Below are 25,395 nucleotides of genomic sequence, written 5' to 3' on the forward strand. Positions count from 1 at the left end.
AATATCCTCCCTCTTCCCCCCCCAACCCCAAATGCAGTGTCCTGGTCGAGCCGGTGGATGCCACAGCCACTTGCACCTAAGACTTGTTTGGTTTTATACTTTTTTTTTTCCTGTTAAAAAACACCTAAAGGTTCTTCAGACCCTTAAAGGCTTCAGTGTAGAGTGCTGTGAAGCAGGCAGATGTTCCAGAAAAACTTCTGAGAGAAAAAACTTAATCGTTTTGCTTACAGTCCGCATCCCTGCTTGGTCCCTTTTGTCCCTTTATGAGGGACAAAAATCAAGCAGACTAAAGAAAAAATAAATAAAAGTAAAAAAAAAAAAGCGGGAGATTTGGGTGATTTCTACATAGGTCAAGCATTATTGTTGTAGAAGAAAAACCAAATGTAATTTAGGCAAAAGGGAATGCGTTTTACTAAGAAAATAGAAGAGCAGAACACACATTTCAATAGAATTACAGCGTAGAAAGGAGGAAAAAAAAAATAAACAGGTCACATTTAAATACAATTTTAGTTTCAACGAAGCAATAACCCTCCAAAAGTAAAGCCAGCCCTGGACAGATCAGGCTAGGATCTCACAAGCACTGCAGCACGGAGTCGCAGCGTAAGGTAGATGTGCCTAAGATAGAAATAATTTTGCTGTTTTATTTATTTTCTCAAAAAAAGTCGATCTTACCGCTGTGCGGTCCTAACAGGATTCGTGTTTTTGTTTCAGAAAGGAAATATTTAAAAGGTGGAGAAGTCTGGTGCTGGATTTGCCTCACAGTTCACCCAGAAGGGGCTTTCTGCTGCCACGGTAAGATGTGTTTCAGGTCAAGGTAGCTGCATGCGGAATTAGATGTCCCTTCACCAGAGGCATTGCGTTACTCAACTTCAGCTGTCAAGCGGCTGTAACGAGAGCTTTGCTCTAGATTTTCTCCTTGCTCCAGTGTTCAATGTAACAGCAGTCCCTGCCTGTTACAAGCATCTGTTAGGAAAGGGGACGGTGTCGTCTTAAAGAACCCAAAAACGGCAGCGGGTCCTCCTCCTGCAGTGTTCCTTCCTGAGCGGCAAGCTGAGAAGCAGCAATTAATTCAAAGCTTAATTACGGCTGAGGAATTGACCAAGCTGAGATTGGATCTATATGTTTTATTTAAAAATAAAAATAAATCTGAGGTGAAAGGGAGGAGTGAAAAGCAGTTAAAGTGTGAGCTGACGTTCCCAGCTGCTGATGGAAAAAGGGCTGCACCTTAAAGGCAGAATTCTGCAGAATACTGCAGATTAGAGACGACTCCTGTTTTCCTACCGAGGGTCAAAAGCCCACTGAGGATGAACTCCTGGCCTGAAAAAAACCATCAGAGCGAAGAGACGGCTGCAGAACTTTTTTATTTTGTAAAGCCACGTTCGAATCACGGACTGAGGGCCCTGCCTTTGCCATGGGGCTCAGCCAGGATGCGAGATCGGTGCGTAGGGATCCTTTCAGCACTCTTCTGCCTAACGAGGACGGCGTCAGAAGAGGCGAGGAAGTGTGCGTTGCCGCTGTCTTTCGATCGAGGGAGGCAGAACCCCGCCGCCGGGCGGAGCTGCGCTTTCAGAAGGTAAAAACAATCGTCCGCTAAATAAATAAATTCCTTTTTTTGTTTTTTTTTGTTTTTTTTTTTTTGTTTTTCTCGGTAAGATCACGAATTTAAATACGCTAAAAACAGGCATAGCAAAAATAGATGAAAAAAAAAAAGCACTCTTTGTAAAAACATCACGTGTACGCGTTGGTCTTTTTCGTGTATACGCACATGGACAAGCTGCAAACCACGTTAGGTGGCGACGGGGCGCTCAGAGCCCCGCCGGACAGCATTTTACCACAGTTTGAACGTGCAAAACGTTCCCCCCCCCCTCACCGTTTTCTGCATTTCGATAATCAGTCTTCTTTCCTCACCTAGGTAAAGCCTTCCAAAAAGCTTCCTGCTCTTTCTCGTCGTTTTAAAATCGGAGGCTAGGCCAGAGATCACGTCCAAAGAGGTACAGGGACTGGCAGCCAACACAGAAAGCCCACCAGCCTTCAATTTGTCGTGAGCCGCCCCCTTCTTTTGTTCCTGAACGAATTTTCTTTGCTGTTGCCACAAAGATCGCTGTGCGACACCGCAATTAGAAGACTGATTACGGAAAGCAGAAATGAGTGGTTCTGGAAATCAGCAGCGACGAGAGAGCAGCACGCACATGCAGCTACGACATCGTTAACCAAATGATTGAGCGTGGGGAGGGCTCTAAGGTAGAAACGCGACGTCCTTTTCCCAATTCATCCTCCAGAGCTCTCTCGATGGGTGCCGTCCTCCGGACACAGTTCACCGGACGCTTTGGGGGGAGCGGGGAGCGACCTACGTCAAGGGAGAAGGGCAGAAGAGCCACCGAAAGAAGTGAAAATAAATTACAGGACTCAACGGGCATGATTTCAATTGGTCTGAAAAAAAAAAAAGGGATCCCTGCAGAGTAGGAGGTGCTGCCTGAGGAGCGAGAGCTTCTGGTCCATCAGTGAACCTTAGACTCCGGCCAGTCGTAGACATCTGGCATGAAGGATTCGTATTCGTAGGTCCAGACTTTGGATCGAATGTACCGGTTCTTGTCCGCAGGCTCGGGGTAATGGAAAGCCATGTTGTTGGCGTACAAAAACTCCATCACCTGCGAAGGTAAAGGAAAAAAAAGCACCGGGCTACAGCCACGCTAATAATATTATAATAATAATAATAACATTTCCGACTTAGCGAGACAAATCGCAAGATCTTTTCACAATTCCTGCGTGATCGGGGTCTGAAAATTTCCTTTCAGTTTGTCTTTCACACTCACCTTGACGGCGATGTAAATGGAAACTTCCCTGATATTGGACAGCGGAGGGTAAAGCCTTCCCTGGGCGAGCTCCTCGTCAGTCAGCTGCTCCGCCAGCGCCTGGATTAGAAGAGCAACAACTTCTCACCTACCAAATAGGGGCAGGAACGTGCTAAAATACCCGAGAAAACCCTGTTGGGGTGCTCTCACTACGAGAGTTTTCCTAAAGCAGGCGGTCAAAAATAATACCTCGGAGGTCAAATCTACAATCCGTGCCCGTAGCAGGTTTTGTTAAATATTTAACTGAGTTAAACCCATTTTTTTTTTTCCCCGACAGGAAGGAAACCGAAAGAAAATCCTCGAGTTTCAGCGAGATTAAGGTAAGCTCCCACGCTTACCTTAGCGGCCTCCAGGAAAACCTTATCACTAATATGTCGAACGCTGCTGAGGATGACGGCGAGAGCCACGCCTGCAACAAAAGCATCGCCGATTAGGGGCCACCGCGCTAACTAGGGAAGCCAGAAAAGCTCCGAAGATTTGTAATGTTTAAGATTTAATACCTGGGAAGATGTAAGCGTTGTTTCCTTGGCCCGGTTTGAAGGTTCTTCCGTCTTCCAGGGTCACCAGGTCGAAGGGGCTGCCGCTGGCGAACAAGCAGCGTCCCTGTGGAGGCAAGGGAAAGAAACCATCAGCCCCAAAAAGACCAAAAGAGACCAAAAAGACCAAAATTAGAAGCCAACAAAAGCCCACGCAGTACAAACACGCGGTGGCAGAGGGCACTAAAGCACTGTCAGGCTTGCAGAGGAGCCACCTAGCGGAAGAAGAAGGAGGAGGAATAAAAACGTAGCGGTGATGGCTTCGTTTCCTTCCAGACTTCCTGGTTTAGCGAAAAAGTTCACAGCAGCCAGGATCAGGCTGCTCCTGAGGAGGAAAAGATGAAAAACACCAGCAAACCTGGTCCTGATTCCTTCCTCACGCAGTTAAGATTTTGTTCTGCCTAACAAAATCTCTCTGAGACACTCAATAATCTTCATTTTAAAGCGTTTGCTACCGAAAGCCGAGGTGCGGATTTCGTCCAGGGGCCGGCGTGATTTCCGCCTAGGGCTCGTTTTGGAGCCGTTAGATTCGGGGCTGCGCTTACGGAAAATAAAAAAAGGCTTTTTGAAAAGCCCCACCTTGAAAGTTTACGGTTTAAAAATAAGAGAGGAAATTCCCAGACAGCTACAGACACCGGGAACGCGAGGAGAGAGGGTGACCGACCGATTATCATGAAGCGGCCACCACGTACCTCTGTCAACGTATAGGCTTCCTCCGCCGTGCACTCGGCTTTCACCGTGGGGTTGCTCAGGGCGAATATGATCGGGCGCTCGTTGATGGAGCCCATCGCCTTGAGCACGTCGGGGGAGAAGAGGCGGCCGGCTCCCGCGACTCCTGGAGGAATAAATCAGCGATTTATGAGTTCGCAGGAGCACACGGAGCCGAAAGGAAAGAGAAACGGAAGCGATTGGGCTCACCGATGATGGCGGAAGGTCGTAGCACGTTCACCGCGTCGACAAACGTCTTTGGGATCTGCTCCGGAGCCGGGTGGGTGAACGGTTCCTGGTTGGAATCCACCTTTTGTTCTCGGCCCTGCAGGGAAACGTGGATTTTAGCCGTGAGGACGCGTAAAGGAGGGGTATTTCTGTGATATTTTAAGGCTTGGTGCAGCCTTACCTGAACCAGCAATCCGTATTTGTCGAACATCCATATCCTCTTGTAGGCTTCCTCTGCTGAAACACCGGTTTCCATCATGGCCATGACGATGAGGTTCGCGATTCCCAGGGCAGCCTTGGGGATAAAAAGCCCCCGGTTTTTATTTTAAAAGATCCCAAAAAGGGCTCTGTCATCACCACCATCTTTCCCTCCACGCGGGGCTTGAGTGTAGCAGGCAGAGGGAGGTGCAGAGCAGGGCTGGAGGCTTTTTGCAGCTCATTAAGTGATTTTGTCAGCACCCTAGAAGCAATTTTGCTGACAAACCAAGGAGCGCGGCGCTTCTACTGCCGCTACCAAGCGTCTGCTGCAACCAGCCACTGATTTAACTTCCTAAGAAAACCACAGCCTGTTCCTCCGTCAGGCCATCAAAATTAACAGACGTGCTTCCTCCCTTTCCTACCGAATCATCGTTTCCTGGTAAAATCCCCCTCACCTACGCAGCTCCCTGCTGCTTTGATAAATCCACGCAAAAAAAAACAAGTGAGAAACTGAGCCCTGGCAGGTGTCAGGCTGCTTTCAGATAGCATTTTTGCAGCAGCTACTCCCTCCTGTCGATGCAGAATCCTTTTTAAGGCACGGTGAAATGCAAAGAAATTCAAAAAATCTGCAGATCCTGCGAAACCAGGGAACAGAACACACTTAAAGTCTCTAAAACAACGCAAGATCTAAGAGATCTCACCTCTCCTGCTCCCAGGAACAGCACTTTCTGCTCTGAAATCGGCTTGCCCGTGGCTTTCTGTGCTGCCAGCAGCCCCGCCAAGGCCACCGAAGCCGTCCCTATAAAAGCAGGACAAAGATGAAGAGAGTTGAACAGATCTACGGGGCGGATTTTGTCCAGAAAACGTTTCAGCGCGTCCACGAGGACCGCAAAGGGCGTACCTTGGATGTCATCGTTGAAGGTGCAGTATTTCTCTCGGTATTTTCGCAAAAACCGAAAAGCGTTGTGGTTTCCGAAGTCTTCGAATTGGATTAGGGTGTTCTGGCCGTACCTACAGAACACGGCAAATCGTTAAAACTCACCAAATAAACGGTTATTTTACAGCAAAGCCCGCCCGTTTCTCTCCGGACAGGGGATCCAAAGAGCTCCATCTCCATTCCGTGCACATTTAACAGGTAACGACAAACAGGTCACAGAAAAAAAAATTGCTAGAGGCAGAAATACGACAGCATCTCTTGCCATCTACTCATTTCTTTAATCCTGAAGCGGTTCTTACGAGGATGGAGTGTCCTGGAGTTTTCTTGCCAGCACTTTTGGCCGTGCAGAATATTCGGGGTCATACCTGTCTGTGATGGCCTCCATGAACTCATCGATCAGGTCGTCGTAGACCTGCGAGCGATCCCGTTTTTGGTACAGGCCCATGTAAAACGGATCTTTTAAGAGGGTCTGAAAGAGAGCACAGCAGCAGGGTGAATCGCTTCCTTGGAATTCATTTCCCAGAGGTCACATTTTACACCCTTTTCAAAGATTTATAGGGCTGCTCTATCTGCTTCCAGCCTGTATCAACGCGCAGGAACTTCAGCTGCCGCTTGAGGTTGGTTAAAAACTAACTGCGGTTTTTCTGGGATAGGCATTTTATTTACATTACTGGACTCCAAATCGCTTCCCCTTGCTCCAAATGTTCGGTTTTCAGGCGCTGAAATAAAAAATCTTCTCTTACAACACCAAAAGCTCTTAATTTGATGTTTTTTACAGCGCTAAGTTTCAGGCAAAGCTTTGGCCAACTCACTGTGTTGTCAGTTCCAACGTCGATGCACACAGGCAAGCATTTATCTGGATGGATTCCTGCACAGGCCGTATACAAGCAGAGTTTCCCCACGGGAATTCCCATCCCGTACACCCCGAGGTCTCCGAGACCCAAGATCCTTTCTCCATCAGTGACAACAACAGCCTGAAAAAAAAAACAGAAGTCAAGCTAGAGATGATTACTGAAATTTTATAAAGTTTATAGCGATACAAATTGTTTTTTTTCCAGGCAAATAATCAGGTATATTTGTACGGTTAAGCAAAGAACACATTGCAAGGATTTTCTTTTCTTTTCTGGATTTTTTTCAGGATTTAACTCTTCAAGATGTGCCTTATCTTCGTTAGCTCTGGCTTGCAATCATCCTCAAACGACTGCCAAGGACGCGTTATTCAGCGCTTAGATTTCCCTCAAATGCTAGCCCAGAAGCCCTGCTGGGATTAAATAATAATTAGAAAGAAGAATCACACAATGGCAGTACCTTGACGTCGTTCTCTGGCCAGTTATTCACAATGGACCTGATGTGACCTCTGTCTGAGATAGAAATAAATAACCCTCTGAAAGAAAAAAAAAAAGAAATATTTGATGGGTGACAATCAGAAATTTAATTTTGCTTCGTAAAACTGGATTCTAACCAGCGAAACTTTATTAAAACTGAAGCGTTGCCATCACTGACACTAAATATTTAGAGGACAATTTGTCGTATGCATTTCTGTTCAGTTATTTGGATGCTCTGGAACAAAACCACAGAGGAAATACTTTGCAGGAGTGCTTCTCTCTGGGAAAAGGAGAGGCAATGAAGCAGAAAAGAGCCCAGGTGAAGAGCAAAAACCCTTCCTGAGCAAAACGTGAGGCTGGCTGGCCTTCAGAGATCCCTTTCAACCTATTCTTGCCTCCAAATCCTCAGGAACCTCAAGGAAGAAACAGAAAACAACAAAAAATATCAGCGCTATCCATCTCCTGTGCTTACTTTGGTCTCCTGAAGATGTGTCCGTACTGGGAACAGGCGAGGCCCACCGTTGGTGTATACACGATGGGCATTAAGCGCTCGATGTCGTCTTGTAAAACCCTGTAGAATAACTTCTCGTTCCTCTCCTGGATTCCCATGATGTAGATATACCTGAAACCAAGAAAAAAAATGACATCAATTTACCAATTTTCACATTTATGCTTGCTTAAGACAAGGTGAAAATGATCGAAGCAAAAACTTCACGCGATTTCTTCACGAAATTCCTTTTTCTGCTCAAGCTGGACACGTAGATAGACGTAGACACATACGAAACCAGTGCCAGGATGCTAAAAACATGCTCTTTGACACAAGAAACAAGCAAAAAAGCTTAAACACCAAGCAAAAAAGCACTCAAAAATAAGCAAGTAAATAATAAATGAACCAAATGACCCCCCCCACACACTTTTTCATCCAACCTGAGGGATGCAAACAACCGAAGAAGGTTATTTTGGATATTTAACACCATAAAATATTTATTTTCAGCCGTTTCCATTTACTTGCAGGAGAAAAGAAGGCCGGCGGGGCGCTTACTTCTCCAAGGGGTCCGTCATTTTGGCCAAATTCTTGTGGAAGCGTAAGGCTTGAATGTCTTGGGTCTCTATTTTGGGAGGAAGAAGCCCTTGCAAGCCGAGCATCTGCCGTTCGTGCAACGTAAAGGCCATCCCCTGAAAACAAAAAGAGAGAAAGGGCAGAAATAACTTGTCTGTTTTTTTTTTTTTCTCCAGCATTTCAATTTATCCTGGATTTTTTTTTTGCCATTATCCACTCCCGGGACGTTCGTGGCTGGAATATCCCAAATGTTATCACACCAGGGTGTCCCTGGAGAGATATTTTGGGGTGGGTGCCCTGCAGCAGCTGCCCCAGGGCACAGATTTGGGCATTTGGGGCTCTCCTGCGTGGGTTTCCCTCCTGAGCACGGCTTTTCTGCCGCGCTGAGTCCTCGGGTGCCCTCTCCCAGATGTCGTTTCCCTCTGTGAAACGGGAGAAGAGCGACGAGATTCCACCGCAGATGTTTAGGACTCAAACCACAGCTGGCTCTTGAAACATTTCCCAGAAAGAAAGGGTTGACCAGGGCATGGGGAGGTCACCCAGTCTGCTCCTTACGCTCACAGCCACAAAGAGGCTGCATTTTCCCACTTATTTGCACTGCTCCAGACCCCAAAAAGTGACCGAATCACCCTAATATTTCCGCTCAGATCACACTTCAACCCAAATCCTTCATTTTTTGCTCCAGGCAGTGCCCGATCCCTTGGGACTGTAACACTCGGCGACCAAAAAGCCTCATTTTGTCACAAATTCCGTTTCAGAAGAGCTAAATTGAGGAAAAAAAAATAAAAACCCCATTTCTGCCAGGAAGAAAGAACAAAACCCATCAGCTATTTTGCAAAAAATACTCGCAAAGACTTGGATTTGCAAAGCGTTTGACCCTAAAATACCTTATTTATTATTATTTATACGATATTTTATTTTTGACAACCTTCTGTGGAATAGTTTTGACGATACTGAGCTCAGCTTCTCCTTTTTTTCTATTATCTGCAGATGATTTGTGAACCATTTTATTCTTTTTTTTCTTAGATCTGTTTCGGTTTCACTTCCACATCCCTCGCACGAGATGTGAAAGGACTCCCTGGGAACGTTAAGCTGCACGAAACCACGGGCAACCCAACTTTCTTCCCCTTTCCCTCCGCTGCCTCCGAGCTCATCGCCATCAGCAGTTTATTTCTTCCCTAAAACAACCACTTCTCTGCGGAACACAAAATCGGAGGGAAAAAGAATTGAGGACGTTGAGCTAAGGACAGCTGGTAAACAGCTGCGGCATTTCTCCCATCCCTTCAGGCTCCGGGAACATAAAAAAACGATGCCGAAAGGATCAGGACACGAAGGAGAAAAGAAAAAATAGGTTTGAATTCTTTTCAGAGCACGCAAAAACCCGGGTGTTTTGTCTTTGGGGTTGCAGCTCGCTCCCTGCACAAAAAAGAAAAAAGAAAAAAAAGAAAAAAAAAAAGAAAAAGCAGCACCCCCAGGTGCGAGGTGTCCTTTCTCTGCCTACTCAGCGCTGACTTTCACTCCGATTAATTTCCACAATCCTCTCAGCAGCTCAGGAAAAGCAGGCGGCCCTTTTAAGCTGGCCCAGACGACGCAGCGGGCGCGTCTAGGGGAAAGAAACAGCACGCCTCGAAGACCCCCAGCGAAACAATTCATACGTGGGGTCGATTTTGTCGCAACAAAACCAACGAACTGCCACGGGGGAGAGGAAAAAGGGAAGGCAACGAAGCGCCGACAGCTTTTTAGGATCGCTGACTCCTGCTACAAAGAGCAAGCGGCGCTATAAATACCAGCCCAGAGGAATTCCTGTTGCCCACGAGGCACAAAGGTGAATGGGAGACCATTCACCTCTGGGTCATAAACCTTGAAATCGTAAGCGTTTTCAAAAGAAAAAGTGTTTTATAGCGCTTTGTGGACTTCCCATTTCCTGAACTGCTTCTTTTGGCTCGATCCCAAAGTCCACTCTTGCACAAGGGATCCCTTGGAGCAAATGAACGCAGTTCATCGCTCGTACGAATCAAAGGTGTATTCGCTATCTCGGCCACGATTTCAAAGTTTGTGTTTATGGGCAGAATAAGGATTGGATTTCTTGGATTTCTTTCCTCTTTTTCAACCTCATTTCGTATCTTTGTGTTTGTTTGCTTTTTTTCCAGAAGCAGCGGGATGCGACGGAGGAAGCCAGGCTGCACGCGTGCTAAAATCCGGCAAAAAAAAAAAAAAAAAAAAAAGGTATTTTGCTATCATGGAAAAGCTTTGCTCACTCCTCCCATCGCTACGCCTTGAAATCCACGCTGAAGCTACGAGAAGAGGGCTGCTAAACCCATCGGGCAGCCCCTTTAGGGCCCTAAAACCCCCGAAACCAGGCGGTTCCCTTCCTTCCCTCCCCCAGCCGCCGTGCCTGGGGAGCAGAAGAGCTGACGGCAGTTAAACGGGGGCGCACCTTTGGTACTTACACCTCCTCTGCGACCAGGAGATCATAATAATAAAAAAATAAAAAACGAGTTATATATTAAAGAGCTCCATCTCCTGCCACAGCTCAACCCCTTTTGAAAGCACGCACGCCTCCGGGAAGCTGATAAAAGCTGCAGAAGCAGCAAACACCCGGTTTTTATTTTTTATTAGTCGGTTTTATTTTCGGCCAGCCAGCTTTATTACTCGATTTCGTTGAAAACGCCGAATCTGGGGGTGTTTCAGGCGCCCAACAGGTTTAAAACCGCTGCTTCAACAGCGGAATTAAAAGGCCCCGAAGCCACTGAGGTGTCACCTGAATCCCTGGCGCCAGCCATCAAACATCGTGGCACATTTCAAACAGCCACGGATGGCAGCGGGGCAGTTCCAGAGCCTCCTGCAATTGTTTGGCTGCAGCAGCAAGGGCGTTACGGATATAGCTCGCGACCTTTGCCGAGCTGCCCCGACAAGAAACGCTTCAAATCGGGAAGTTTTTTTTGTCCCCATCTTCAGTATCGCTTCTCGGGGACACTTAAAAATTAAAAAATCACCTGCTGGGAACGTGCAGCTCTCCGTTCTTCCTTCCCCCTCGAGAAAAAACACCGTGCTGTGCTCAGAGAGCTCCAGTCTTTAAAAAAAAGAGTAAAAAACCCCACATTTAGCACCAGGGGAACAATAAGAACGGCCCTATTGTTTTTGCCTCCCGATGCCGTTGCGTAATCAGCGCTGGGAAAAGCTTACGGGGCTCGAAATTATTTCCACTGGCACGGCGAAGTGTTTATAGCTCAGAAAACTCTTGAGCTAATCTGATCGGGGACGAAACACGCCCCTCTGTTCTTCCCTCCGCCCCCGACACGCTTTCATTCAGCCGGCCTCCGACCTCTGCAGCAGGCAGGGAGAGCGTTTAGGGTGAATTGGGAATAAAAAAGCATCACGGGGGGGAAAAAAGCCTAAAATCAGAGGATAGGGAAGAAGAGAAACGACGGGTATTAAAAACGGGGGGTGAAGTGGTTTTAGTTTACAAGTTGGTTCGATATTTTCGGATTATTTCTGCCTCGGGGCAGCAAAAATAAAGAAACTGGGGATGGGGAGGGAGAAATTGGTAGGGAAAAGCAACCAAACAACAAAAGGACGGTGTTAGGAGTTCCTCCCAACGCAGGGAATTTTCATAATGCCTCTCTCCCTCTCCGCTAGCTCCATTCAAAGCTTATTTTTAGATGCTCCGCGTGCCCCTGCCCAGGGATGTTTCGCGTTGATATGGCTCCGGCCCAACTCCCGGCAAAAGGCAGGAGCAGGACGGAGGAGCTGGCGCTTTTTACAGAGGCAGGAATTTAAATTCCCTCCTGCCAAGTCCGAAACCCAACTCCCCGGGGTTGGTTTCACCCCGGGACAAGGTCCGCCGAGCTGGTAGGAGCTGGAAGATAAGAAATTTGCTGCCAGGGGTGCCACCGACCTTGTTTGTCCGGGGGTTTAACATCAAGGGTTTGCCTTTTTCTTTCGTGTGAGCCCCGCGCCGCGCCAGCGAGCAGGGAGCGGCGGCCGCCCTGATCCGGGAGAGCATGGCTGGGGGTGCTGCACCTGGAAAAGAGGAAAAGATATTAAAAAAAAAAGAAGTTGAGATAGTGAAAAGATGGAAAGGAGGAAAAAATATTAAAAAAAAAAGAAGTTGAGGTAGTGAAAAGAGCTGAATCGATGCTCCTGTTCCCACGCCGGCTGTTGGAAGGGAAGTAGGTGTGTGTTTAGCGAGGCCTTTCACTGGATTTACCCCAGTGATAACCCCAAATTGCCTCGCGGCAGGCAGGGAGGAGAAAAGGGAAGGGTTCCCAACGCAGAAAGCGCACGATGAGAGGCGACAACAGCCCAGGGGAACAAAATAACTTTCTTATCGTCTTTTAGCCGCACCATAAAGCCACGGGAGAGCTGCTGTGAGCAAATACGGACCTGCTGTGCCCCCCCCCTTCAATTGGATTCTTCATTTGTCCCTAATAAATACCCTAAACGAGGAAGTAAAATGCAGGACAAACACCGCACCTTATCGTCCTCTAATTAAATTGAAATCCCGTCCTTGCACCTCATGAGCAAACAAGCTCGTGGCCCGGATTTCTCCTTAACTTCATCAATTAAGTCTCTAATCAAGCCGAGCTGGGCTTGATTTTGCTTCGTTAACCGAGGCCTCGCCCAGCCCGGCGTGACACAAACCAGGCACCCTCCCAGCCGCCTTCATCACTCCGGGAACGCTCAAGCAGTCGAAAAGGATTCCATCAGGCAAATTCCAGCTCCCAACGCGCCTCCCGGCGAGGGTTTTGCTTCAAAAAAAAGGAAGTTTCCCATTCTCCGGCAGCGCAGAAGGGGTTTTGTGGGGGATGAGGATGAGGGGAGCCCCAAAAAAGAGGAAGGAGCAGGGAATGAGGCTGGCGGCTCCCCTAAACTGACCTGAGGCTGGCGGGGAAAACGAGCAGGACGCCTGGTGTGGTTGTCTCCAGCAAGGTGCCGAGCGAATGGCATTCCTCAGGCACCTGGAGAGCTGCAGATGAACTGGGAGGCGGCCCCGATACCACGCCCAGCGGCCAGCTGCCCGCTCCGCAGGCGTCCTTTGCCACCCTCAAGCCTTTTCTCCTCTTCTTTCCAGGGTGAATTCCCTCTCTCGGCAAACAAAAGCAGGGAGAGAAATCCAGCACCCGGCTTCGGGGCTTGTTTGCAGAAAGCGCGGCGTTATCTGAACGACTCGAGCCCGCGCCGCTGGCAGGCCGCCCGCAGAACAAACAGAAAACGGGGCTGAAACGTTCAGCGCCGGAGTCTTGCCTCGTAAAAACCCTTCGCACGAATCACAGAGCCGCTTTCTGGACGTTTCGGGGGATGGATTTGCCTTCAGCATCACAAAATCCTCGCTCTTGTAGCCGTGGGAACCGCAGGAGCGGTACTTTCGGCTTAATCCTCCACAAAGATTTGTTTTTTTCCTGGATTTTGTTTCGTTTGTCTTGCTGGGAAGGGTCCTGAAGCATTATTCCGGAGAAGAGGGACGCGGATCTATGATGTCTGCTTTCTCTTTTCCAAACATATGGATTATTTTATATAATTTGAGGGAGGAACAAGGATATCCTCACCACCTGCTGCTTCCACAAGGGAATTCCTCCTGGGAAAGTAACTCAGCAAGCAAACAGAGAATCGGGGCTGCTGGCTATTAAATAAAACACCTTTAGTGGATGTTTTATCTCACATAAACTCGCCCACCTCTTACAAACCTCGGCGTGCACTACATTTGGACTGACAAATCATCATTATCAATCCACAAATCCTAAAAGGATTCTGGAAATACGCACACGGACAACGAGCTGGCAGCCCCGGCAACGTTGAGGCGTTCCTTCTGTGGCAAAAAAAAAAGCTGCAGAAACGGATTACAGCAAGGATGAAAGCGTGAGTAGCAGGCACCCAGGGCCAGCACCTACCGCGCGTTTTAACACTTCCTCAGCTTGCAGGAGAAAAAAAAAAACCTTCAAGTGTCGCCTGCGCTGCCGCTGCTGACTCATAACGCCGCTGCTGGGGGTTAGCAGAGGCTTTGTCCTCGGGCTGAGGCGTGTTTTTTTGCCTTAAATTAGACGCCGGGACCGTGTTTTTGCTCTTTTTACCTCAGGAGAGCAGCGCGGGAGATGCTCCTGGCTGCCCACCCACGAGTTGCTTGCGGGGCTCTCTTTGCATCGCTCCGGCGGATGTATCCTGCTTGCCACTAACTTTTTGGAAGGAAGAAGGTGAAGATACCACAAAAGGCTGCTGGGCTGGCTTCTTTATGGGCCTTTCGTGGCCACCGTGGGTGTTTTAGGGGGATTTAAGCAGCTGGACATCTCCGCCACCACGACCGAGGGGCTCTGAGGAGCCTTCACCTCACAGCGCTCGGTGGTGAGCGCCTGGCAGGACCCGTAAGGCTTCGCCCCGCCGCTTCTTCATCCCCGAAAAGCAGGAAAGTGAAAAAAATAACCCCAAAGGATGGGAGAAGAGGGCTCCGGGCAGGCCAGGAGGCTTCCTCCTGAGGAGCCGCGGCGCTGCCCGGTTGGGGCCGGGAAGCAGCGGCCGCTCCTCGCCTCAGGGTGGACCCGGGGGAACCGGGGGAAGGTGCCCGGGGGGGGGACACGGCCTCGGGGCCGCCCCCTGCCCGCGTTACCCCCGCGGCTGAGGCGATGCCCGCCCCGCCGCCTCCCCGCAGAAAAGGCCCCCGAAGGACGGGCTGGGAAAGGGCCGGAGGCCTTCCTAGCAATTGGAGAATCGTTACCGGAGCGCCGTCCGCCTCCTCCTGCTGCCCTCCGAGCGATGCCGGCCGAGGACCTGTGCCTATTGTGCGACAGCAGCTGCCATCCGCCGGAGCTCCGCCCGCCTCGGAACCCGCCACTGAATGCGGCCGGCGGGGCTGCGCCAGGGAGGGACACTCCGGAGGGCGGGGCGTGCCTGTGACTGACAGCGCGCGCAGCCAATTAGAAGGGAGAAACCTCGAGCGGGCGGCGGCGCTCCACCAATGAGCTCGCTGCTCCGCGGTTCCTCGCGCTGAGCTGAGGGAGGGCGGGCCGGGCGCGGCCGGTAATATGCAAATGAGCCGGGGCCGGCAGCGAATGGGAGCGCGGCGCTGAGGCGAGGCGCCAGAAAGGGGGCGGGGCTTGCGTGAGGGGAGGGGGGCGGCGAGGGGAGGGGGCGCGGAGGGAAAAGGGCGGGAAGGGGCCGGGGGCTGTGAGGGGACCCCGTGAGGGAGGGGACGCGGTCATGGAGGGGACCCCAAATGGCTGTGGCAGCCATAAGGGGAGCCCAGCTCTGAGGGTGCCAGGCCAGGAAGGAAAGAGAGGAAGGAAAGGCACAGCCAAAGCCACCAAAAAGGGGGTTTTTGGGGCGCAAGATGGCCCCCGGGGTTGTTACTTGAGGCGAGATGCTTCCAGCAGGGATGCCACCGCTCCCCTGGGCAACCCGTCCCTGTACCTATTCACGCTTTCTGACAGAAAATCTCCTCGTTTTCAACTTAAACCTGCCCTGGCACAACTTGAGGCCATTCCCCCTGGTCCTATCACTGGTTATCTGTGAGAAGAGGCTGACCCCAGCTCCCCAAACCTTCCCTTCAGGCAGCTGCAGAGATCAATAAGGTCTCAATAAGGTTTCCCCCAACCCAACCAACCCCAGGACCAGTTAAAACGCACGCACATTTCATTAAAACAGAAGGTTTGGCAGAATCACCGCATATCTCCAGAGAAGACACTCGCTTAAATCAAAACCTCACCACCTAATCGCGATTTTGAGGCTTGTCGCGAATTATATATCCTATATATCCCCCTGCTCCCTGTCAGCACGGTTGTGCTGGCTTTGAAACGTTTCCCCATAACGCGATGCTGCGCCTATAAACAAAGAAGATTGCTAAAATACCATGCAAGGTCATGGCTTTGTGCCTGGCTAAGAATAGCCCGAAGAAGGTCTGGACCATGCTTCACGCCTCCGTGGTGGCCAGCAGCACGTTTTTCTTTGCTAAATCCGACTCTTCCTCTTTTATTTGCCCCGTAATCTCCCTTACTGCCCCTTCCCAAATCCCCCCAATAAATGAAACGGAAGATTTTTTATTTTTTTTTCCCCACCCGGGAGATCGTTTTGGCGGCCCTCTCTGTAACAGCTCCATTTTTTCAGCCTATTTAAAGCGCAAGCACCAGAGCTGGACTCGATGTTCTTGGCTTTTTATATCACCCATTCTTAATGGGAATTAAAATTAAAAAAAAAAAAAATAACAGGCGGGTTTTTAGGCTGAGGGCTCAGGTTAGGCTCAAATTCGCAACTGATGCTTTTTTGCGAGCTTTTCCTTCGCGTAAAAATATCTCTTTGCAGGCTGAGGACCCACACAACCTCACAGATGTGCCGTATTTTTGGGGTCAGCCGAGCCCCACAGCCCTAAAATTCAGGCTTGCCATTCAATCAGGCACCTCATGAATAATCTATTAATGATTAAATGTTACTAATTGTTAATATTAACCTGGAAATTTGCATCTGTGGGCGACAGATTGACATCTTGGCCGGCGTAACGGGAGCTCTGCAGCGTCCACTTATGGATTTGAGGCTGTGCGGAGTCGAGCACAAAGCCAGAAAAACACAGAGGGGAAGCACTGCCCTCTCCTGACCGCTCGCTACCAGTTGGGATTGCTCCTTCAGCTGATCTAAAATGGGAAAAAAAAAAAGCACCAAGCACGAACTGCATTTTTTTTGCAGTGAAAACTCAGCCTCCAGCGGAGGAGAAACGGCAGGGGGAGAAAAAATCGAACACCGTAGGCCTTGCGACACGTTTTTTAATTAAAAAAAAAAAAATGAAAAGGGGGGAAAAAATAGTTTTAAGGGATAGTCTGTCCTGTCCAAGCTGTAATTGGGTTTATTCTCTCCAAAGCCAAGCAAAAATTCACACAAACTTCCTAAAGCGCCTGCTTGTTTGCCCTCTACGATTAATCCGAGCAACCCTTTCAAGACCCTTTTGTTCCACCTATTCTGCTGCAAGCCAAGAGACAATGGAATAATTTATTTATTATTATTATTTTTTTTTTGCAGAAATCACCGTATTTGTTGAAATTCGCTCCCCGGCGCCGGGGTTTGTGCTCAGGAGGCTTCTGATCTCCCACGGGGACGAAACACCGAGGCGGTCGGATCCCTTCACCCCGGAGCTGAAAAGTGCTGAGCTTTAGTTGAGGTATATAAATCGCCGCACGCCCTGCAAACCCGGCCCTCTGCCTCTCCCTCCTTTCTTCTTTTTCTTTTTTTTTCGGTTTTTTTTTTGCAGGGCAGCAGCCTGAACGTCCTCCGGGGACCTCCGAAGAGCGGAGGCCGCGGTGCCTCCCGCCCGTCTCACCCGTTTTGCTGGAGCAGCAGCGGATCCGGGCAGCGTAAGGTGAGGGTTTCACGAGGAGAAGCAGCTTGCTGGCTTGTCAAACCCTAGCAAACCCTAAACCTGCCCCTAAATCCTCCCCCCGAGGAAGAGAAACCAGGGTTAATGCAGCAAGCGCTGCTGTTAGTCCTTCCCCCGAGTCTCGCACGCGTTTTCTTCACAGCTCAGAGCATTTAGGAGTTAAAAGGGGAGAAATAATTCGTAGGGGAGCGATAGTTAAATACAGACCTTGGAGGTTTAAATACAGGGGTTTCTCTTTTACAAACGAAAGTCGAGCCACCGTGCCGGGGAGGCACAGCGCCCCAACAGCAGCACGAATGGAGGCTGGCTTCTACGCTCTTTACAGGTTTTTGCTTTAAAAAACGGCCGAGTTTGGTCAAAAAGAAGTACAGAACAACTCCTCCCTAGACAAACCCCTCGTTGGCTGATTCATTAGTAAGGTGCTTGTTAAGTGGGAACCAAAAGAGAAGTTCGAGTGGATTCATTCGTGTCCGCCTCTATTTACAAACCACGCTTGTTGGCCCGCCGGTGTGGTGTCTCCGAAAGAGTTCAGAAGCACCCGGCTCCAACGGGAAGGAGAAACCCAACGAGGAGAAAAAAAAAAAAATTAAATTAAATAATAAAATTATCTTCCCGTCGGGGAAAAGAAAAATAAAATCCCGAGTGGTCAAATTCCTTCACCGTCGACGTGCTTGAGGGGTTATTTTCTGCCTCACGCAAGCTCCAAGTTTGGAAGCCGTCGCCCCGGGAGAGGACCTGACCAGAATAAAAAGCTGATTTTTGCCCTCGTCGTTTTCAGATGCTATGGAAAAAGGAAGGAGAAGAAGTCGATTCGACCTCTGTTTGCAAACTTAGCGTGGACCAGCGCCTCTCGGCTCTACGTCGAAGCTGCAAACAGGTCGCAGAGATTGCAAGGCAAGCTTGTTAAGGCAGTGGAAGAAACTCAAGACTCCGTTCACGCCTGGTGATCCCCTTCGATGCGCTTCTTCGGCATCAAAAGGGGTCGGAAAAACCCGGTTGGAAAAAAAAAAAAAAAAAAAAAGGCATTCGGAGCAGCGTAAAAAAAGGGCTCGAGGAGGGGCAGGAGCCGGGGTTCCTCACCAGCGCTCCTTCTGGTACACCTGGCTTTGCACCATCTCGCTGGGGTGCTCGGAGATGCAGGCCCCGTTGATGTCGCTCAGCTTGTTGTCCGGCAGCTCCTCGGGTTTCGTGCAAAGTTTCAGCGCCCTGGAGATGAAGACGTCCAAATTAAACTCGGGGTCTGTTTGGGCGCTCACCTCTTCGGATTCCTGGCGGAGGTGGGGAGGAGGAGACGGCTCCCGAAGCTCCGGGAGAGTCGCGGGACACTCGAGCCCCGCTTGGGTGCTCTTCACCCACTGGGCGATCTCCAGGAAGAGGTTGGAGGGTTCCTCCTCCAGGGCCAGCTCGCTTTCGGGCGCGATGGCCGCTCGTTTCCAGTGGGATAAATCCAAAATCAGCTTGGGTTCCGAGTAGTGGTGGGGCTTGTTGTCTCTCCACAGCAATTTGTCCAGGTAAGAGGGCGACCCCACTTTGTAATCGCAGGATTTGCCGCACTCGGCGTCGAAGACGCGGTCCAGGGAGGAGTGAGAGAGCTCCAGGAACCTCTCCGAGCTGCTCTGCGAATATTTCCGGGGATCCACTTGCGCCTCCTCGGCGATGGATCCCGACCCTGCCCGCGGGTCCCGCTGGACCTCGTCCATCTCCTGATATTTATCGTGCCGCCAGTCCAAATCAGACGAGAGGCTGACGTGGTACCTGGGGAAGACACGAGGTGGGTAAGTCGTGGCTACTGGGTTTGTCCCAGCTGCACCAGTCCCGGGAAGGACTTTTTTAACTGGTGTGTTCGTCTAGGACAGGGAAAACCTGCTCTAACCCTCCACGTAGAGGTTTCAACCCATTTAAAACCCAACTCAGAAATGTTTTAACGCACCCCTCTAGTGCCCCCAGGCACTGTACCTGTCCCAGTTCGCCATCTGGCTCTGGTTGGCTTCCATCAGTAAAATGTCATCGATCTCGTCCTCGATCCGGAACGGCTGCTGCGACACCGGCTCGTCCTCGGGGCAGGAATAGGGGCTCATGTAAGGGTGCTGCAGCCCCATCTCGGCCGTCAAGCGATCCATGGGGTTGAAGGTCAGGATTTTCTCCAGGAAATCGAGAGCTGTGGATCACACAGAAGCAAACACCCTCAAATCCCCAAAAGCACCGCTCGCTTTCGTTCCACGAACAGCTCCGGGAACCCCAAACCCCCTCGAAGGAAGGAAGGAAGGGATTAAAGGGCAAGTCCTGTCGGCGGTCTAAGGCGGCCACGTTCGTCCTGCCTGCCTCGGGGTGACGTGGCTAAGTCCTCGGCACGACAAACGCTATGAAATTATTTAAAAAATTAGTTAAATCAGTTAAAATTTCAGAAAGCTTGGGCGTCTGAAATTATTTCTGAAAGACCGCGGAGAGCGATGATGAAAGCAGAAATTCAGTGCAACGAAAGCAGCTAGAATTAAACCTAAACACGGGATTTATAGGGATTTTTTTGCTGATTCCTTTTACGCAGGCTACAGAAAAAAGATCAAATCCTGCCATTAAAGATGTATTTCTTATTTATTTAAGTCTCATGCGTGGAAGAGTTCCCTCAAGCCCCGTTAAGGTAACGAGAATTGGGTTTTTACCTTGGCTGTCCACCTCGGGGAGCAGCTGGCGCAGCGGCTTCCTCACTTCCCAGGTGCTGCTGATGAAGCTGGGCATCACCTTGAGCAGCTCCTCTTTGTCCTCCTCGTGGACGACCGGGATCGTTTCCAAAATCAGCTGCATCTGCTCCAGCTCGTGTCCCCCTGAACGGGGCAGAGAGAGAAAGTTGGGGAGCCGAGGCGCCCAAAATCCCGGAGGGAAAGAGGTGGAGAACTTTTGGGCTGCGATGCCTGCACCTCCACGCGTTTTTTTGGCAGATTTAGGAACATTTGGGGTCTCAAGCCTTTTATTTCCCCACCTATTCCTAAACTCCGATAAAAGAGGAACGCCGCATCCAAATCTCCCCAAATCAGAGCTTTCCGTGGCTCCAAACACACGAGAAAGGAGGAAAAAAAAAGAGGAAAAAGATGAAATAAACGGATGGGGACCCACCTGCAAAGAGCATCCTCCCCGTCAGCATCTCCGCCAGGATGCAGCCGGCCGCCCACATGTCGATGGCTTTGGTGTAGTCGTTGGGCGAGAGGAGGAGGCGAGGCGAGCGGTACCACTTGGTGACCAAGCCTTCCGAAAGGTAACCCTGGAAGAGCAGAGAGGGAATCGTGACGGAATGCAAAAAAAAAAGCCCAAGGTTTGCCCCCGTGCCATTTTTTTGGGGGTCATTTTCAAGCCTCGTTTTGCTGCTTCTGTTCCGAAGGCTTCCTAAGAACTACTCAAACGACCTTAAAAAAAAAAAAAAAAAAAAAAGGGAGAAACCTGCTGTGGGTAGGATTAGCGTCAAGCTCTCCCAAATATCAGAGTGAAGAAAGTGGAAATTGAAGAAAATCGAGTGCAGGAGGGAGCGAGGGCTCGCCTCGTTTGGAGAACCACCGAGATTCAGGATCTGGCTCAGCCCCTCTCCTGAGCATCCAAGCGCACCAAAATCCAGCTTTCTGCACTCAAAAAGCTGCGACGGCGAGAAGCAGGCGCCCCCAAATCAGGAGCTGGGCAGCACCCAGCACAAGCTCCTCGGTTCCTCTTCCCTCGAGGCTGCAATTTCTGCCACTGACGGCTGGCGGAGCTGCAGCTCTGCGCCGCACCCCAAGCTCCCCGGCCCTGCAAGGGCGCAGAGGTGAGGATAAACCCCAAAACAATAAAAAAAAAACGCTTGCTGATGAAGCAGGAACCCTTTCACGCGCTTTTCCTGTGGGGATAAAGGGCAGCTGGTGTTTTATACGAGAAGAAGGGCGTCAACGGGTGAGGCCGCGGTGATTTCTCGATTTCTCGGCGCCTACCTTGTGGGAGTAATGCTGATCCACGATCCTGGCCAGCCCGAAATCGCCGATCTTCAACACCAGGTCCTCGGTGCTGATAAAAATGTTGGCCGGCTTGAGGTCTCGGTGGAGCACGTTGGCCGAGTGGATGTATTTGAGGCCCCGGAGGAGCTGGTACATGAAGAGCTTGGCGTGCTCCTCGGCGAGCTTCCCCTGCTCCAGCAGGCGAGCCAGGTCCGTCTCCATGTACTCCTGGACGATGTAAACCACGTTGAACTTGAAGAAATCCCCCCGCAGGCTGCTCCCCTTCGGCCCCAGCACCTCGTACACCTTGACGATGTTGTCGTGCTCCAGGCGCCGGATGATCTTCACCTCGCGGAAGGCGTGCTTCAAGCTCCGCGCGTCGCTGATGGCGATCTTCTTCACCGCCACCTTACGGCAGCTCCTGCTGTCCAGGGCCGAAAGCACCAAACCGTTGGCCCCGAAACCCAAAGGGCGGAAGTTGACGAAGCGGCAGCCCAGGTCGTAGCCGTAAACGCTGGCGATGCAGTCGCACTTCTCGGCCATGGCTTCTTCGTCCTTCACCGAAGCCTCCGGGGCCGTGCCGAAGCGCTGCCCGACGTCCCCAAGGCTTCAGTCCCGGGGCAAGCAGCCGGCGCCGATGTCCCCGCAGCGGGGCAGAGCCCGGCGCGCCCCCATAGCCCCTCCGCTGCCCCGCAGCCTTCCTCCTGCCCGCGGGTCTCCACAGAGCTTTTCCAGCCAGCTACGTGCATCGAACCTCACTTTTTCCCCGCTGGACGTTTCCACGGGTGCATTCCCAGCACCTCGCGCGTCTTTTCCCTTGATCTTTAGGGCCGGCGAGGATATAAAGTCCAAGAATCGTCCGCGGCGCTGGGCAGCTCTCAGCCCTGCTCCTGGAATTAAAAAAAAAAAAGATGAATTCGCTCAAAACCACCACCAAACCCCGCGTAAAAGCTTTCCTCCTGGAAGGAGATTAAAAAAAAAAGGGTTTTGCAGCTGGGATGTCAGCCCCGGAGCTCGGTTGGAAGTTTGGCACCGCCACCTCTTCCGTGCAGCTGGGCTAATCGCTCCGGAGGATTGCTAGCCCGGCCCCGAAGAGCCTCAAAACGCTTCCCCTGCGAAAATGCTAATGGGACGGCGTGTTCCCGGAGAGGAGGAGAGCGTCCTCATTAAGATGGGCGACTCGTGCTGTCCCCAGCTCGACGGAGAGCGAAGAGCTCGGAGCGGCACAAGGGAGATCCGCGTGCCAGCTCGGCCCCCGCACCCCGAGCCTGGGAAGTTTGTTGCGCCCGGCGTGGAAGGAAACCCTCAGTTTTGCTTCGTCAGCTTCATTATTAATAATTAGTGAAGCGCTGGAGGCGCCGAAAAGGGAAAATGCGCCGCGTAAGACCGGGAGGGAGGAAAGTTCTGGCTGATAAGCGCGCACGGTAGCTGCACTTTTGTCCCGGGAACATCTTGGCGGGGGCACGGAAAACGAGACAAAAAAATAAAACCAGAGCCCGAGAAGCCCCAGCTAAAAAAAATTCAGCCCGCTTTTCCCCATTTTGGGTTCAGAGCACGAGAAAACCTGCCTAAAAGCACGAGAAAATGAACGCGTCTGATTTATTTACGCCCCAGTTTAGGTTGAGGGCTGACTTGGTTCCCTTAGCAGGGGGAATTCATTAAAGCTCGAGTGCTGTAACGAGCCGGCTGTTATTAAGGGAGCACCACGGGTGCTAATTAAAGGAGGCTGAGAGCCATCTCTCGCTTGAAAACGCTCGGAAGGGGCCGGATCCGGCGGCTTTTTACATCTCGGCAGTGATGGGAGCAGAGATTTAACAGCGGGGCCGGCACCAGGGACTGAAAAATAAGATGCTCTCGCATGCACAGCTACCTGGGATCTCTGAGAGCCACGTAACCTCCTCAGGAGTCCACTATACACTTATTTTCCCCCCCAAAAATAATCTTTTTCAGATGTTTTGACTGCCAGGATGCAAATGGAAACCGTTGGGACTTTTAAACGGGGCACAAAACGGCGCTGGGCTGCCCCCGGCGCTGCTAAATCAGCCGTGGCCGGGGCTTCGAGTGGCTGAGCACGGACAAGAGGGGAGGGAAAGCTTTCCCAGCGGGTCCGAGCACACAAAACCGCCCTGGGCCCTGCGGTTTCCAGCCGGGGAGCAGCTACTGATGCCTCGAACAAACACTGGCGGGCTCCTAAAAAAGAGAGAGGAAATAAATAAACGGCGCTCGCCCGCACCCCGTCCGTGAGCCCTTCGCTCGCCAGGATGCCACAGGTCAGGACTTTGCCTGCGTTATCGCCGGCGGGGCCAAACCGAGATAAATAAAAGCAGGAAGGGGATAAAAAAAAATCAAAATAAAAATCAAACAGCAAGGTAGGAATAGCCCCGGAGGTTTTTCATTCCAGCCCACAGCAGGAATTTGCCCCAGAGGAGGAGGCAGAAACAGCACGCACACCGGGTAGTAAAATTACACGGGGCAGAGCACCGTGCCCCAAAAACGACCCCGCTGATCCTTGTTCCTCTCCTATCCACGCACAGCATTAGTTTGGGGTCCCTCACCTGCAGCTCTCATCATTTTGGGGAAAAAGTTGTGCATTTTGTGGGGTTCCGGCAGCCAAACGAAGCGGCCGCGGACGAAATGTGCTGGCGCTGTCAAAAAAAAAAAACAACACTGGCGAGCCAGAGAATTGTAAGAAAAAAAAATGTAAGTCCTGGTCCTAAAATAGCCCGAGGGAAAACAGAACGCGCTCCCAGTGACTTCTCCCCCCAAATAACCTGGGTGGAGGGAGCTGCCACGGCGATGCTGGGGGACAAAAATAAAAAATAATCACGCTGCCCAAACTCTTTCACTCTTTTTTTCCAGAGCAGGAGCCCCTCGGCAGGTAAAAGCCTCATTTTTCCCCTTTTTTTCCCCCATAACCACCCTGCCCGGCAAATGGCGCTCAGGGTTGGGGACGCCCAGGTGCGGAGGGGGGGTTTTCGGGAGCCAGAGCTCTGAATCACGAGCTGTGATCGGGCTTTTTCCCCTTGCTTTACCCAGCTAATTGCTCCGGGCCTATCAGTTACCAGGTAATTAACGCGGCTGTAAAAATCAGGTGCCACCCAGAACGTGTTTGCGCAAACCGGAGAGGGACAGATGGACCCTGGTGGTTATTAAGGCGGGGGCTGGTTGCTCTCGGCTGACTCCTGAGTGGACCTGACACGAGGCTGAGCCCACTTCACGAGGATTTTGGGGGGGATTTTGGGGGATTTGGAAAGGCTCCCGACCCTCGGTAGAAGAGTAGGGCCGTCCTCCTACCCATCCCAGCAGAAGTTTTGTGCTCCAGAGCGGCTGCGTGCCCAGAAAGATGCCCAAATATCCCTGGAAGCGCCCCCCAAACAGCACCTGGGCTCTGCTCTCCAGCTTTTTCCTCACCTTTCCTTTTTCCTCGAGCCTCCTGCTCCTTCCCTCTCTAGATGTAGTGGGCGATTTTCTTCCACCACGGTGGCAGAGACGCTTCACCCCCCTTAAATTCAGACCTCCGAAACACAAATAGCGGGGGCTGAACCTGAGCGGCACCCTCCTGCCCCGTGACGGGGGCGAAACGAATCCCGTCCGGGCCTTCCACAGGGCGAACGGCTCAGCCCAGACGCGTTCGGGCGCTTGACCACGGGGCAATGAATCACGTCCACCAACGCCCCTTGGACTGCCTGGAAAAAATCTCGCCCTAATTTGGGATCAAAACGCCACATTTTGGCCCGGGAGGAATAAAAACGATGGCTCCTGCCACCGGTGCCTGGGCGCAGCTCTTCCCTTGCTAGGTTTTAGGTTCAGAGGGGAGCTGAAGGAGGGAGTACCTGCGTCAAGCAGCCAACCTGCAACCTGGGGACGCTGTGGGATGCTGGTTTGGCGTCCTCCTTCCTAAACAGGGGTCACCTGGTTGGGATTTTTCTTCTTGTGAGGGCTGAGCCCTTCCAGCCACCTACCTGGGAGGCTGTCGGTGACGCTGAGGTGACGCTGAGGGGACGCTGAGGTGATGCTGAGGTGAGGGGACGCTGAGGGGCTTCTCCCTTCGCCCTCACATCTTCCCCACGGCGGACACGCTGCCGACGAGGCAGGTGGCGACCCCGTTCCCGTCTCCCGCGATGTCCTCCGAGGGGCTTGGTGGCACCCGGCTGTCCCCAGGGCTGTCCCCAAAGGCTGAGACCTGAGGCGCCCCCGACCTCCTCGCCTGGGTGTGTGTGGGGGGGGGGGGGGGGGGGGGGCCTCG

The 25,395-nt window shown here is 51.3% G+C and overlaps 2 protein-coding genes across 3 annotated transcripts; both read right to left on the minus strand.

The window, feature by feature from the left end:
• Positions 1–254: 254 nt before the first annotated feature.
• LOC309889693 (NAD-dependent malic enzyme, mitochondrial-like) lies at positions 255–14,835 on the minus strand. 2 transcript variants are annotated; one of them, XM_082782642.1, is made up of 16 exons: positions 14,554–14,835; positions 11,743–11,867; positions 7,827–7,960; positions 7,257–7,406; positions 6,768–6,843; positions 6,272–6,433; positions 5,825–5,928; positions 5,424–5,533; positions 5,224–5,321; positions 4,506–4,619; positions 4,307–4,421; positions 4,081–4,223; positions 3,353–3,455; positions 3,191–3,261; positions 2,814–2,912; positions 255–2,648 (listed from the first exon to the last, which is right to left on the minus strand). In XM_082782642.1, the coding sequence occupies exons 2-16, from the start codon at positions 11,848–11,850 to the stop codon at positions 2,499–2,501; spliced, it is 1,737 nt and encodes a 578-aa protein (XP_082638768.1). In that variant the 5' UTR covers positions 11,851–11,867; positions 14,554–14,835; the 3' UTR covers positions 255–2,498. The 2 variants fall into 2 exon arrangements, with proteins under 2 accessions (XP_082638768.1, XP_082638769.1); XM_082782643.1 differs by lacking the exon at positions 14,554–14,835 and adding an exon at positions 12,723–14,141.
• A 3,163-nt stretch (positions 14,836–17,998) lies between these two features.
• Positions 17,999–25,304, minus strand: LOC309890502 (mitogen-activated protein kinase 4-like). The gene is made up of 6 exons (XM_082784401.1): positions 25,112–25,304; positions 21,147–22,039; positions 20,308–20,452; positions 19,857–20,018; positions 19,153–19,354; positions 17,999–18,951 (listed from the first exon to the last, which is right to left on the minus strand). The coding sequence occupies exons 2-6, from the start codon at positions 21,690–21,692 to the stop codon at positions 18,273–18,275; spliced, it is 1,734 nt and encodes a 577-aa protein (XP_082640527.1). The 5' UTR covers positions 21,693–22,039; positions 25,112–25,304; the 3' UTR covers positions 17,999–18,272.
• Between the last annotated feature and the right edge of the window lie 91 nt (positions 25,305–25,395).

Source organism: Aythya marila (genome assembly GCF_965140915.1).
Source record: "Aythya marila genome assembly, chromosome: Z".
Lineage (NCBI taxonomy): Eukaryota > Metazoa > Chordata > Aves > Anseriformes > Anatidae > Aythya > Aythya marila.

Excerpts from the sequence above, each read along its gene's own strand:
- LOC309889693 (XM_082782642.1), bottom strand. The coding sequence starts at position 11,850 with ATGCTCTCCCGGATCAGGGCGGCCGCCGCTCCCTGCTCGCTGGCGCGG. Across the intron at positions 6,434-6,767 it reads GGCCAGAGAACGACGTCAAG|GCTGTTGTTGTCACTGATGG; the intron begins GTACTGCCATTG and ends TTTTTTTTTCAG. Across the intron at positions 4,422-4,505 it reads AATACGGATTGCTGGTTCAG|GGCCGAGAACAAAAGGTGGA; the intron begins GTAAGGCTGCAC and ends GTTTCCCTGCAG.
- LOC309890502 (XM_082784401.1), bottom strand. The coding sequence starts at position 21,692 with ATGGCCGAGAAGTGCGACTGCATCGCCAGCGTTTACGGCTACGACCTG. Across the intron at positions 20,019-20,307 it reads GGGGAGGATGCTCTTTGCAG|GGGGACACGAGCTGGAGCAG; the intron begins GTGGGTCCCCAT and ends TGCCCCGTTCAG. Across the intron at positions 19,355-19,856 it reads CCCCGAGGTGGACAGCCAAG|CTCTCGATTTCCTGGAGAAA; the intron begins GTAAAAACCCAA and ends TGTGATCCACAG.